At 54.5% G+C, this 15,012-nt stretch overlaps 1 protein-coding gene across 2 annotated transcripts in view; it reads right to left on the bottom strand.

Annotated features, from left to right (window-relative positions):
* STK40 (serine/threonine kinase 40) overlaps positions 1 to 15,012 on the bottom strand; it is a 44,799-nt gene that overhangs the window by 6,053 nt on the left and 23,734 nt on the right. For both annotated transcript variants that reach the window (XM_019658476.1, XM_019658466.1), the window contains exons 4-7: positions 11,578 to 11,721; positions 9,211 to 9,438; positions 8,350 to 8,402; positions 3,034 to 3,149 (exon numbers count right to left, since the gene is read on the bottom strand). In XM_019658476.1, the coding sequence (XP_019514021.1) occupies positions 3,034 to 3,149; positions 8,350 to 8,402; positions 9,211 to 9,438; positions 11,578 to 11,721 (541 nt within the window). The remainder of the gene's footprint in view (positions 1 to 3,033; positions 3,150 to 8,349; positions 8,403 to 9,210; positions 9,439 to 11,577; positions 11,722 to 15,012) is intronic.

Raw genomic sequence — 15,012 nt, 5'->3', positions numbered from 1 at the left:
TCCATCCATCCATCCACCCATCCATCCATCCATCCATCCCCCATCCATCCATCCATCCACCCACCCATCCATCCATCCATCCATCCATCCCCCCATCCCCCCATCAGCAGCAGAGCTGCTTCCCTCTGCTCCAAACACAGACGATGAGAACAGCAGGCTTCGAAAGCCCTGCCTGCCCCACGCTCAGGTTAGCGCCCTGTCTGGCACACTCCGCCCTCCATGTGGAAGAGACACTGCTGCACCGGGCAGCTCCCGGACAACTACAACCCCTCCTCTGGGTCCCAAAGCCTCCTGGGTAGGGGATACTGGTTCGCTAGGGCTCACCAAACCCACAGCAGGTCAAGCAGCTTTAAGGGGGTGGGAGTGTATTCGTGTGCAGGGAGGTGATGTTTCAGGCCTTGGCCCGTGCCTTCAGAAGGTACCACGGACCTCCTTCACCTGGCCTGTTACTTCATCTCTACAATGGGGATGAGTTGCTGACCTCACAGGGCTGCTGTGGGGCGTGAGCTTTGGCTCAGCTTTCCACAAGGCTGCATAGCCCTCACCCCTTTCAACCCCCAATGCCAAAAAGCAGCTTGGGGGACCCTGTGCCGCTGACCTTTTCTCCTGGACCCTGCTCCACCAAGTGGGGTAAAAAACACGGAGTCCAAAGGGCCACTGTTCTCAGCTCTGTATGGCTCCTGTACCATCTGGAAAGTGGTTTCCCCAAGATGCCCGAGATGGCACCTCAGGGCCAAGGGGGGAGGGGCACTGCTGCCAGCCTCAGTCAGCCTACGTGGAAGGACCAGGAACCTCTGCCCTGACCTAAAGAGGGATGAATGGCTTCCTCCAGCAGACGAGCTCTCAGAGGAGCTCTAAACCTTTCCCTGAGCTTTGGCTTCTGAGGGGACACTGAACTTCAAGCTTTCCTTTTAGTAATGATAATGCCAGCTAATGTTTGCTGAGCCAGACAATAGGTTAAGGCCTTACTGTACCCCACAGGGACCTAATGAAGTAGAGGCTATTATCATCCCAGATTTACAGATGAGAACATTGAGGCTCTGGGAGGTCAGTAACTTTTCCAAGGTCACACAGTTATTAACCAGACTATAAACTCTATGAGGTAAGGCCGCGACTGCCTTTTCACGTCCGAGGCCCAGGGCTGCGCTTGGCACCCAGAATAAATGAAGCAGCAGACCTGGGATCAGAACCCATGCGCGGGACTTGTACTGAGTGATCCCACTTCATCCTCTAACAATGTGAGGAGGAAGGACTGTTTCCATGAGGCTGAGGCTCAGAGAAGGGGGCTGAAGGTCAAGTCACATAGCTGGCTAGTTAGCAAGGCCAGAACTAGAGCCTGGGGGACTGGTCTCCCAGCCGAGGCCTCTTCCTAGCGCAGTGTGTTCCTTTGTTTCAGCCTGCAAGGCTGCATGAGTCTGGGAGAACCAGAGAGGGGGGCCACGGGCAGAGCAGGTAGAGACTGCACATGGAGGCCCCCTTAGCCTGCACTGCTAAGGACGAGTCCTGACCAGAGCCAGCCCTCCCACCCTCAGGCATGCAGTCCTCACAGACCTGGGCTGAGGGAGACCTGGTTCATCCTCCTGACTTCTGTCACCTATAGGGATGCTTTGAGGACTCTCATGGAGGGTGTCCAGGTTGGGCTTGGAGGGGTGCTCAGAGAGTTGGGGTACAGCCCTGGTACCCTGATCCCTCGAGCAGAGGCCGCAGTGACTCCAGCCCAAACCCCCAGGCATGGTGAGTGGCACCACTGCCCTCTGCACGGGGGTAGCCCTGGGAGAGGCCTGACATCCCAGCAGAAGTCGCAGCTGGGGGAGGTCTCCAAGGGCACCACAAATGCTTGTGACAAGTTACAGGAGCCTGCTCCCCTGGGAAGGGGCTTGTCCTGCTACTGCAAGCCAGAGGGCATCTGTGTGTGCTGGTGATAACACGCCCTGGACACAACCCTGAGACCTCCATGTTGGAGGGATGGCAGACGATTAAGTCCTTGGTCCCCTAAGGGATCAGGATGGAGGGACCCCGACTTGGTAAAGGATAAGCAGGAAAAGGAAAGAAAGCCTATGGTGAAACAGGAATCCGGGCTTGTGCAGGAGGCAGCCCTGGGACCCAGCCTCTGGGCTTACTGTTAGCTATGAATTTGGGCAAAAGATTTGACCTCTCGGAGCCTCCGTCTTTTCATCTGTAAAAGAGGAACTTCAAATATTTACCTCAGAGGGGAGTTATGTGATTTTAAACAGGTAATGAATGTTAGGGGCTTAGCATAGTGCCTTGTACTTAGAAATATGATTGGTACGAGACTGACTTATTTGTGTATTACCTGTGTCAGCTCACGATCCACACAGGAAGGGGTGTTTATCTGCCTGTTACTGCTGTATCCAAAGTGTTTAAAACAGAGCCTCGCACATGGTAGGCCCTTGGTAGGAAAATACTAGCAGAATGAATGAATGAACGAACCAACAAGTAAACACACAAAGGAAGTGATGTCTTCAAAATGCAAATCTCATCACGGTACACTCAGTGAAGACCTGTTTGTTCAATGGCTTCCTTTTGCACTTGAAATAAAGGATGACGTTTCTCAGTAAGGCTTCGATCAGGCCTTGTGTGGTCTGGCCCCTGCCCAATCTTCTGGCCTTGAACCAGCCTCATTTTCTGAGCAGCAGACACAGGGGCCTTTGGTTGGTTCCTTAAATGTGCTGTGCCACCTCTGCCTAGTCACCCCCCCCCCAGTGTATTCCTACTTATCCTTACGATCTCAGCTCAAAAGTCACTTCCTTGGGGAAGAAGTCCTCCAAGTGCCCCGTAGTCACACTCACAGAAATCTTTCCTTTTAAGCACTAATCTCAGAGAGTAATTAAACATGCACTGGTGTGACTAGTACTGTCTTCATCCTCCATAAGACCCCAATTTTGTATCTGAGGGGACAGTATTGGTTTGGGCCACCACGAAGCCCACAGATAGGGTTTGCAGAATGAACGAATGGCTGCAGGGCCTGGTTATGTGACAGCCCGGACCTGCTGCCTGGCACACCACACGTACCACTGAGCACATCTGGACTGATGTAGGCGGGGCTCCCTCGCTGGTCCTTCAGCAGGTCCCCCTCGCTCACAAGATGCTTCCCGAGGCAGAAGTTGGTGATGGTTATCCGATGCGTCCTGGGAACAGGAGGCAGAGTGCACACACCTTGATGTCTGTCCCCACGGGCGCCCCCGCGGCCCTCATCGCTTGTCCAAAGAGCGAAGGAATCATGCCCATATCCCTGCTGCTCCTCTGGCCCCCACTGCCTGCCTCCCCTTGGCTGCGTGGGGCACGCCCGGGTGATGACACTGGCCAGTCACCCTTGGTTGCCACCTGCTGAGCAGTCTGGACAAGGATCTGCCAACCAGGTCAGTGTTTCAGGGGAGCCCCCCTAAACCTGGCACCCTGGCTGAGTTCAACTCCTTCACTTACACATGAGGAAAAGGAGGTCCAGCAGAGCTCTGGAGCCCACCTTTGGGTGGCACTTTTGTCCCCTTTTGCTGATCCCTCTGGTCACCCCTTGTCATTAATCAGCATCACTGACAGTACTGTAAGAGCTTATGTGTACTGAGCACTCAGGACAGGCCTTGGCTTCGGTGCCTGACGTGGACTGTGTTCCTTCACCCCTCACAACGGCCTGGAAGGGAGGCTCTCACTGCCCCATTTCACAGATGATACAACTAAGGCACAGAGAAGAGCATGGACTTGCTCAGGGTCACGCAGCTAGTGAGCAGTGGAACAGGATTCAAAGCTGGGACTGTGTGACCCCAGAGCCTCCCCTCTGGACAGTGGCCGGGTGCCTGCTGTGTCCCTGGATAGAGCCCAGGGCCCGACTTTCCCTTTCTTTCCATCAAAGCTGACTCTTCAGACTCTGCCCATACCTAGAAAACCATGGATTTCCCCCATCTGAGATTCGTGGCTGAGAGCAGCTTTGGGCCCTGATCCTTTTTAGGAGGCTCACAATGTGAGCAAAAGGAAGTGGCCTGGAGAGGACGCCTTACGTCACCTGTGGATGTGGGGGTGAGGCAGGCAGACCCACTCCAAGAGGCCCAGGAAAGTCAGTGAGGAAGGTACCCTTCTCCCCACAGATGAACAGGGGCCACTGTCTGGTTCCCATGTCAGCGGCTGGCAGAGAAGCCAGGGAGGATGGCAGGATGGGAAGCCACACAAGGGACTTTGGGCCACCTCTCAAGGGTGGAGAGGAGGGTTGGCTCAGAGGTATGGAGTGTGAGGCTGAGGGTGGAATTCCCCAGAAGCTGCGTCCAAGAGGCTCCCAGAGCCCTTCAGCTATCTCGGGGAATTCTGCTGGCATAGGACTTAGTACAAAACAAAGGCCAATCTGTCCTCTGCATTCCAAATGGAAATGTCGAAGCTCCTCTCCATACAGGCCTGCCCTGTCAGATGCCACAGAAATCTGACTGGTGGCCCGCAGGGCAGCTGGAGCCCGAGAGTACAGGCCAAGGGTCTCGGCCACGGATCACGGGCGCGTCAGGAAGTGGACTATTCTAGCTCTGAACTGCGCATGTCATTGTCCTGCACGTGGACGTGGGATGGCTCAGGCCTCTCATCCACAAGGTTCCCACACGGCAGCAGCACTGCACTTCCTCCCTCTGCTCAGAGATGGCCGTTGCAGCTGGCAGTGGGTCCTGCGGGGGTCCTCTGAGGCTCGAGACACTGGGAGGAGTACCACACGGGAGTCTGGTGGGCTTGGGAGTCACATTCCCAGGTTCCAATCCCAGCTGTGCCACTTCCTGGCTGTGTGATCTTGGGCATGTTATTTAACCTTTTGCTCAACCTTAATTTCCTCATCTATAAAACAGGGGAAATATTAGCACCTAACTCCCAGGACTGTGTTAGGATTTAACAAGATAAGAATTTAATCCCAGGGAAAGTCCTGAGCCCAGGGCCTAGGCACTGATTACTAACTGCTAGCTCAGATTAGCATGTCATCCTTGGATGGTGGGCAGAGGTGACCAACAGGAGACCCTGGGAAAGATACCATCTCTGAGGCAGCCGGCAGCCAGCCGGAGAGAAGTGCTATTCTGTGACCATAGGCCATGGAGCGCATGTGCCAGTGTGGCTAAGCTTTCCACTCAACTCTGTGGCAGGACTTGCCAAACCTCTGTGCGTGGGGCAGGGTGGGGGGATGGGGTGGGCAGAGAAAAATGCGCTGAGACTCTGCAGGGCTGGGCAGCAGGGCCCACTTGGCCTGCACTGCCCTGCCCTCCAAGGACCCTGGAGTCTGTCCCACAGGAAACCACACAGTCAGCTCCAAGACCTCCTGAAGCTTGGCGACGTTCCCCTGCTGGCCAACACCGCCCAAGTCGGCTGGGTGGCGCACAGATCCCTGGGAGTCCAGACCCCCCAGGCTCATCCTGGTAGGAGGGGGTGAGGGCAGCGAGAGATGAAGGGAGGGAGCTCTGTGTCAGCAGGATCTGCCCTGAGTGAGTCACTCTTTAGTTATGGCCCTTTGGGCTACCACAGTGTTTTTCTCCTTTTCTAGGAACTTGGTGTGCAACTTGCCTACCAAAGAAAGGAGGAAGAAGAACCCACAGCAAACCTCACATAACCCCAAAAGAGGATTTCAGATTTCAACTCTTGCCTTTTAGCCAAAGCAGTTTGAACTTGTCTTTGCAGCTGCCTTACAAAACCTTCTCCCCATTTCCTCCCCTGGGAGCATGCTTTTCTGCTGTGAAGATAAGACGAAGGCCTCCAGCTTGTCCGCCTGCCTCTCCAGCTGGAGTTAGGGCCTGGCCTGATGGGGAGGACGGAGTGGGAGTTCCTCCCGCCGACCCTCAACTCTGAAAGGATAAAAGTGAGGCCCTGAGACGAGAGGGGGGTGCCCGCAGACACAGGGAGAGCGGGCCCTGGGCGTCCAGTGTGGGTCCCTTTGTACCATAGCATCCTGCCCCTTTCCAGAACATCCATGACTCAAGTGAGAGGTGGCCAGAGCCTGTCTACTCCAACACAAACAGAGGATTATCAGATTAAAGAGTGCAGCCAAGACACAGGGTCTGAATGAGGTATTGGCGCTCTGCAATCTGAGGAAAACACACACATGTACATATGCACGCATGTGCGTGTATGCACACATATGAGCTGCTGCAGCTACACTGGTGTTACTTCAGAGAGGTGTGACCTCTCGACTACAATCCTAGAACCTAGGGGGCCTGGAGAAGTGAGAGGCGGAAGCAAACCCACCATGGAGACAGAGGCCTGGAGCGCTGGGGTGGGCGCAGTGCAGGGGCCCTGACTTTGCATTCCTGTCACAACCCTCGGGATGCTCGTCAGAGCCAGTGTAAAGCTCTGGGGAAGACTGCGGGGGACATGGGCTCTGCAGCCACATGGACTTAAGTGCTCAGAAAATGTGCCCTCTCTTCGGGAATAGTGAGCCTGAAGTCCACAGAGGGCCAGGGCTGAGTCTTCGACTCTGAGACACTCTGCTGTCAGGGCTGGGCTGGTCGGTGTGCTCTGATACCTGCCCTCCCTGTGCAATTCTGCGTGGGGGCTGGGGCACCGCTGGGCCCCACCGTGCAGTCCTCACCAGTCCCTCATCTCCACAGGGAAGCGAGTGTATGAGCCCTGGCTGGTCTAGCATGGGGAGGCGCTGACGTTGGGCCAAAACCTGTGAGGCAGTTTCACATCTTGGGCAGATCTTGGCATGAAGGTACAATCGCCTCCACTCTGACAGATGAGGAAACACAAGCTCAGAGAAGTGCTGGGTACCATAGCAGCTTCTCAGTACATGAATGAATGAGTCAATGAATAAGTAATCCAACAAACAAACTCTCAGGTCTCAGGGGTAATGAAGGGGCAGTACTGGGCTGTGAGCCGCATCTGACCCCCAAGCCCTGCTCCTTCCGGCTTCCCTCTCTTACTCAAGGGTTCAAGGGTTCAAGTATCTACGTTTTCTTCCCTCTTTCTGAGCACAAAAGGGTCAGGTTTTCATCACTTCACTTCACAGGATGGCAAATCTTTACTCATCAGATGGCTGAGTCAATGTGTTGGCCCCCAGCGCCTCTGCACACTGGTTATCAGTGTGGTGTATCTGCATTCCGGTCGGCGTCGCACCACACGGTGAGCTCTGGGAGACAGACTGAGCCCCTGAGGTGCAGCCGCATCCTCCTGTGGCATCTCAGGCTGGCACTGCGGGCTCTGGTGCCCCCACGGCACTCCCCAGAGGCCCATCTCCCTACAACTTCTTTTCCAGTGACTGCTGTGGCGTTGGCCATGGCCACTTCATAGGGACAGTGGTCCCTTTTGGGTGGGTGGCCACATTATGGAACCAATCACCCCCACAGCACTTCTGCTGAGATTTATGCTGCCTGCCATTTGCAAGCCCTCCAACTCACTTCAGCACCCAGAGGTGAGAGGGAGGACAGCGAGAGGCCCAGGGAGAGCAGGGCGAAAGGGGTGGGCACTGGACAGCACCGTGTTTCTTGGATTGTGGTGTATAGAGTGGGCCCTCCTCCCGTCAGCCCTGGCCCCTGCGTGGTTGGTGTCCCTCTACTGCTGCCCCAGATCACTCGGAAGGGGCCCAGACACTCTGGCTGAGTGGGGTGACAGCTTTAAGGCTGGGCCTCCCATGATCTCCCTCTGCCACTTGCTTCCTGGGTAGCTGGGGTGAGCCACGCAGGTCCCCTCCAAGATCGAGGCACCCTCTCCTCACTGCTGGGCATGTTGGATTCTAACCACGCACAGCTGTGTCCTTCTCCGGGAAGTCCCTTTAGCCAGAGGAAACTGCCTTGCCTAAAGCTACACCCCACCCCGGGCTCAGCCCACATTTAGTGGCTGGCCGCAGAGAGAATACAGGGCCATGTGCCCCCTTGCCTGGATCTAGGACATTAGAAGGGCCACCTGTCTTTCGAGCTTTCTGGGCTGAGACCTTATCAGGGCTGCACTCTAGTTCAGCTTCTCCCTCTCTCCAATTCTGTCCCCTTCTCCCTGAGAGCTCTCCCCACTAAATCTCCTGCACGCACATCTGAGTCCACTTCCTGGGAACCTGATCTATGACAAGGCCTCATTTTGCTCATCTGTCATTCCTTCAGCCATCGGTCCACTTTTTATAGTCATTTACTGAGCACTTACTAGTTAGGACCAATGAATGGACCGGGGGGGAATCTCTGAAATCCTTCCCAGAGCTCTCTGTCTGTGGCCTGTAACTCTCCTTCCTAACAAGCACCATTTTCCCATGTGGCAAAGACATCACACCCCCACCCACTGCGATTCCTGGGAGCAGTGGCTGTTTTGGGTCCAAATCCCCACAGGGACACTGCGGGGCATGGGGCAGTTGCAGCACGTGGCTTGTTCCATGCCAAGAGAAGATGTGGACCTTACCTCTTGTTGAGCACCATGTTCCCGAGCTTCAGGTCTCTGTGCACAATGTTTTTCTGGAAGACAACAGCACATGGTTTATACCATGAAGGTGAGGATTAGCCTGTAAGATGTGGCTCTCCAGGAGTTTAGGGAGGCAGGAAAAAGCTCTGTGACATGTCTCCTTAGGCTCCTGCCTTGATTTGTAAGACAGACCAGGACCATTCTAAGGCCTCATCAGTCACGTGTACGAATACGTGAGCCCAGGCAGTTTCCCAGCTCTTTGTCCCCTCAGGGCAACAGCCAATAGGGAAAACCAGTTCTTTCTCCGCCTGCATCCCACATCCCAACGGAAAAAAACAAAAACAAAAAACCAAGCATCTGCCTGGATCCGGGGTCAGAGATGAGCTCTCATGACTGGTCACCAAATACTGCAGGATCCGACTGCAGAAGCTGTGTGCCTGGAAGAGGTTCACCTAACCTGGAATTTGGGGTACCTGACACCCCCAATCCTAGGGAAAGCTCAGAGATAGGCTAAGGCCGCCCCTAGTGAATATCTCAGTCATCACCCAAGCTGGGAGACTCATTTTTAGCCTCTCAACTGACAGGGAATCACTGCGCTGGGTTCTGCTCAGCTGCCTGTCCGGGCACCCCCTCCCCAGGACCATGGGCTGAGGTCTGCAGCACTGTGCACATATCATCCAGGTGTACATATCATCCAGCCACTTTCCTTCTGGACACTTCCAGCTGCAAAGCACACCTGGGTGAGGGTGGACAGAGCTGCTTCCCCTGAGCAGCAGCAAGAAGGGTGGCTTTCTGTAGCATGTGGGGCCCCGGATGCTCCCAGGCCAGGGAAGGAGGGAGTGCAGAGGGCCAGGGCCTCACCTGGTGCAGGGCTTCCACCACACGCACCACGTCATAGAAGATGACCACGGTCTCCCGCTCGCTGAGCCTCTTCTCCTTGATGACATAGTGCTGCAGGTTGATCAGGTCGGCAGTCTTGTCACTGAAGTCGTGTGCACAGAGGCAGTCGAGGACGAGGCAGATGCGCTTCTTCATCTTCTTAACCATTCGGCTGGATTCTGTGTCCTCGACAATTTCACAGGTGCGGTCCTGGGCGGCAAGGGGGCGCATGGGGCTCGCTGTGGGCCTCGCAGGGCCGGGCCAGGGCTTGGGGACTCTCTTCTGGGGCCGGACACACAGAGCAATAAGAGAGCCTGGAACAAGCCTGCACATGTGTAGGTGATGGAGGCCCGGGGCCTGGGCAGCATGGGCTGTGGAGTCACGTGGCAATGCCCGGCTTCCTGTGTGCCAGTGCCGGGTCCAGCCAGGGGCTGAGGCTAAAGTAGCTTGGATACAAGCTTCATGCTGATCCTCATGCAAAGGGCTCGGTTCAGGGCTGGGCATTTAAAGCCAAAGGGCACTCTGAGCATGTCCAGGCAGTAAAGCCAAGGCCTTGCATCCTCCCATGGCACTCCAGGGATTCCAGCAATGACTACTGTACACTTCCTTCCAGTGTCCAAGATGGTGGAAGTGAAGTGTCCTGTGTGTCCGAGACAACTGCTGTCACCTGGGACCAGGATTCCTGGGCAGCCACGGAGCAGTGGTAAAGAGCATGGCCCTGGCACCTGACAGCGGGGTTTAGGCCCCAGTTCCACCCTGTCCTAGCTGTGGGACCTGGGACAGTTCACCTCACCTCTCCAACTCCCTGTTTCCTCGTCTGTGAATGGGAGCTAGTAACCCCTCCCTCGCAGGCTGCCGAGGGGATAAGACGGCCCAGGCTGAGTGCTGCTCCTACGCCAGCCAGGGCTTATAGATGGGCACTGCTACCAACACTGCAGCTGGGCGTTCTGGACCCACTTCCTTGCTGAACAGTTATTTCAATAAGACAAAAAAAGGTACAACCCAGGGACCTTTATTGAAGCAGCTTGAGGAGGCCCTTGGTGTCACCCCCACACACACACACAGGCTGACGGTCGCCTCTGGGGAACTCTTGGGAACTGAATATCCACATTTCTCCTTAAGAGCAGGATCACACCACTTATTCTCTCTTCCCCAGAGGCCCAGCACAGTGTCTGGCACACAGATGACTCTAGAAATACTAATCACCCAGGTTCCCTTATCCAAATACAAGCTGAGGCCAAGCTTTGGAAGTTATCATAAACAAAGTACTGAGAAATCACCATCAGCCTCAGTCTGACTTCACATTTAAGGGAAACACTCTAATTTTCAGACTTGTCTGATGATACTTTGAGTTGCCTCTAAATTGCACATCTCAGAATAAAGACCTTGGTGCGGTGTATGTGGGGGTGGGAGGCATTTTTATTTATTTTATTTCAGGAATCAAGCTGACGAGTTTTCACTGCCTGAAATAACGACGAGCGCGCACCAGGGCAGCTCGGTGCTCTACACACTCTCTTTCATCTCCCCACCCTCCTTACGAGGTGGGCCTCGTTACCATTATCCACATTCCACAGATGAGGAATCTGAGGCTTAGGGACCTAAGTGACTTGCCTGTGGTCACACAACCTGACTCCAGGACTGCTGGCTCCCTGACACCATGCGGCCTTTTGAGTACCAGGTCCATTGAAGCAAGAGGGGGCCGTGGCCAGCACCTCTGGCTGAGGGCCCTGCAGAGGCTCCACTGGGGGCCTGAGCAGGAGGCCTCCTGGGCATTTTGAACCTGCTTCTTCATTTCTGGAGACACAATTTCAGTTCTGCCCCGAGGGAGGCTCTTTTTAGGGTACGAGTAGCTAATTAGTACCTTTCCTAAGGGACCCAGAACATCAGAGCACAGGGGCTCAGGGACACTTGCTGAACAAACTGAAATGCCTGGACAGACAGAAGGACTGTTGGTACCAAAACAACTGAGGTGGCCCCAAGTGTCTGTGCTTCCTCACTGCTCTCGCTTCCACCCTGGCCTGGCCAATTCCTAACAACACGGTAGAAAGAGCCCACGTGTCTTTAAATGACTTCCTGCTTTCCTCTTTTCTCGGAAAAGCGGCTCTTCAAAGAAAGGCTGTAAGATGCGAACTGTGTGCATTCCCTTTAGGCTGTGGTCATCACAGCAGGAGCACGGCCGCAGCTGGCCTGGCCCAGCCTGACCTCTAGTCCACTCAGCCTAGGAAGTCCCAACATACCCAGCACGCAGGGATGCCAAGGGGTCTCATAGGAGAGCTGCTCGAAGGACAGATGTGGACCAGCAAGTACCAGCCCGCGGGGAACGGTTGGGGGGAGGAGGTGGCCGCTCACCTGGAAGAGCCCGTGGTGGTGGACCACGCCGTCCTGCGTGTGCAGCAGGGAAAGCAGAGAGTACTCAGTGTGTAACAGCATCTTGCCTTGCCTCTCCTCTTGGCTTTCTATTCCTTGGTCCCCCCTCTCTTCAAGAGTAAGGATCTTTAGGAAGGCACACATACATAAAAAGAAATAATAATAACCCAGAAAAACCTTACTTTACAAAGCAGAATGATCAGAACAGGAAAAGTAGGGGGTTCACGTTCTGCCGTGCAACACTTGCAGACACACTCACACATGCACATAGGACATGAAACAGTTTTTCTTAATGTGACAGCAATGTAATTTATGCACAGATAAAACTCTTTAAATCAGTTGTTCAGAGTGAGGCTATGTGAACTTGGTGTCACTCGGGAAGAAATGGTGTCACTCTTGCTCACAAGTGGTGTAGGTGCGAAGGTGGAGAGGGGAAGGAGCCGGGCTGGCAGGACNACATCCTTACCCCCCTCCCCCGCCAACAAGGCAGTGTTCCGCTCCCCTCCCTGACCCAAACACTCTAGGAGCCACCCCCACTGCACCTCAATACTTATGTGTAGGTGCCTCTACCAGTGCCACCAACTTCCCTATAGGCCTTTTCTCCAGCTACAAAGTCAACCCAAGGAACAAAGAGGAATTCGCAGCCCATGGAACCAAGCATTTCAAATCATGGACCAGTTATTCAAATGCCAGTTGGGGGATGCCAGTTGGGGGAGCAAGATGGATTTTGGGATCAGGCAGGCCCAGATTCAAATTCCAACTTCCCTCAATCACTCGTTTTGTGACCCTGAAGTAGTCACCTACCCTTTGTGAGAGTCACCTACACTTTGTGGGCCTCAGTTTCCTCATCTGTAAAAGTGGGATGATTGAAGGATCAGACAGATGTTGTGGCTGGTGGTGTAGTGAGGTCTTTGCTGGATGAAAGGTGAGTGCTCCCTGCTCCATGCTGACTGAGGTAAGCTTCCTGGTGACAAGTCTCTCCAGGCAAGTATCTTTTAACTGTCATCTGATGGGCACCTACCTATGGCTTGCTGGGAACTGTTCTTAGTGTCGTCTAGATTTTCTTAATTCTCACAGCTTTATAAAGGAAAGATTTCCCCCTTTTACTGCTGATAAGCCAAAGCCTAGAGAGACCCTGGCCCAGTTCACAGGCCTGGAGGAGGCTGCCTGCGGCCTGTTCTCTTCTACTCCTGCTGGCTGGCTGTAAGGGGGCTGTTTGAGGGCTTTTCCTTTGAGTTTGAATGCCGGCCATCTCTGAAGCAGGCAGGACCCTTCTCCCTGGCAGCATGAAAGCTACAGCAGTCTCCCCAGGAGGCCCCAGGAAGCCATTTGCTTCTGTGCTCAGGATGGATGCTGGCGGGTTGGGGAGGCGGATTAGTAATCCCTGGTTTCAGCCAGGACTCCCTGATGACAAAGATTCATGCCTGTGCTGTCATCTTCACTATTCCAAAACAGCATGGTGATTTTGTTCCTTTTTAAAATGCAGGATATGTATAGCTCCAATTTGTCAAGAATACATAACATCACATCTTTCTCTAAACGCTGTGCTTCACTGCCTCGGGGATAATGACGACGGAGCTGCTGCTTCTAACCAGAGCTCTCTCGTTGCACAGGGTGAACCCCACCCCCCGAAGCAGCTCTGCTCTCGGGCATGTGGGAGAGTACCTGCAGCAGCCAGAGAGGAAGTGACTCAGCCCAGTGGGAACTGGGAGGGGCGGTCAGAAAGAGGGCCCTGCGCCCAGCCTGCTCTCCCTCAGCACATCCACACCAGACCATCCTCTGTCGCTGCCTTTCTTCAGCCGAGTAAAGCAGTCGTGGGGGCCAGCAGGGGCCTGAAGACCCCACTGCTCACAGGAAGCCCAGTGTCTGCAGCTTGGGGGCCATCTCTAGTCTCCTCCAGGAGGCAAGATTACAGGCTCAAGGAGATTATGTAATCAGTGATGTCCTTGTTCACCCCACTGCCCTGAGAAAGTCCCCACTGGGCTCCCTTGTGCCCTCCATGAAGCCTGGAGGGACAGACTGGAGGTGAAAAGCCCCTGGCCAGGATGATGTGTCTGAGCGATTCTGGGAGAAAAGGCTCCAAGGCTGTGCACACAGAAGTGGACTTGTAGGCTCCTCTGCGGAAAAGATAAATGGCCTAAGAAACCAGCCCTTGCAGACACCAGCAGCCACTCTGAGAGCCACCAGACCAGAATCCAGGGCAGCATCACCAGCCCTGCAACCAGCTCACCCCTCCCAAGGGCCTCCGGAAGCAGCTGATGTGACAACAAATAATCTGTCACTATGTGTGGGTGTCAAAGGAGGAAGGGACAGACTTAATAGCTCTTTCTCAGGCTTGCTGCCCTGCTATCTCCCATCCAGAGAGGCAGCCTGGGGAAGCAGCCAGGCACACTGGCTTGGGAGACTCGGCCCCGTGGGTCTGTGGGAGGTCTTCTGCCATGCACAGTGACGGCAGACTGGGTCACTGACAGCCCTCCCCTTCATGCCAGCCTCCCTTCAACTAGGGGAACCATGGCATGAGCACGTGATAGGGGGCCCCTCAGCTCAAGCCATCAGTTATTGCTTTGTGCAGTAACTCAGCCCAGGAACAAGGCCTTCCACGGGATCCCATGTGCACTTCAGGTTCTTGCCACTCAGTAGCCCAAATCAGGCAAGGAGAAGGCATCAAGCGACTAGAGAAGGGAGCCACCTTTGTGTCCACTGTGTGACGTGGACACGTTTCTGTGCTCCTCAGTCTCCCCCCTAGAGGAGGACAGCACTGCCCTGCACAGGGTTCCCTGAGGACTTCTAGGAGTCAGAGTGTGAGAGGCACTAGACAAATACTGAGTTTCCTTCTATCCCAGGTTTCCAGAGTGACAGGTTGGAAAGCCCAGGCTAGGCCCAGGTGCATGTGATTCTCTCTCTTTATACTGTTTTTAACAGCAAAAATCACTACAATCATCCTGTGAGAAAGGCAATTTGGATGTGGGCCAGCAAACTCTTTCCTTAACTGCCTCTATGAAAAATTAAATTCAATTAAATTTCACAACTTTGACAATGAACAATACAGTTCACTTTCTGCAGTTTTATCGAATGCTGCTGGCTGTAGATGCTCGGAGGGACAAGATTACAGAGGCAGACAGCAGGCTTGGTCATCAGAGTGCCCCTCAGTGGGCTGTTCACAGGGGTGGGCACACACGAGGGCCTCACCTGCTCTGAGCCTGGGAGGCCAATCCCAAGGGCCACAAGCCACCACGGACAGATACTACCCATGCATTGGCAAGCGCACACTCATTGCACGTCTGTTTTCCAGTGTCTCATGACAGGGTGAGCTCCTCGGGGCAGGGCCTGGGGCCTTGTCCACCTCAGAATCCCTGCATAGGCCCCACAGGTGTGCAGAAGACACATGTGAAACAACAGCCAACAAAGTAAAAAAAA

This window comes from Hipposideros armiger, unplaced genomic scaffold (assembly GCF_001890085.2).
Source record: "Hipposideros armiger isolate ML-2016 unplaced genomic scaffold, ASM189008v1 scaffold_10, whole genome shotgun sequence".
NCBI classification, from domain to species: domain Eukaryota; kingdom Metazoa; phylum Chordata; class Mammalia; order Chiroptera; family Hipposideridae; genus Hipposideros; species Hipposideros armiger.
The sequence above is the reverse complement of the archived record's forward strand: the minus strand, read 5'-3'. Positions and strand labels throughout refer to the sequence as shown.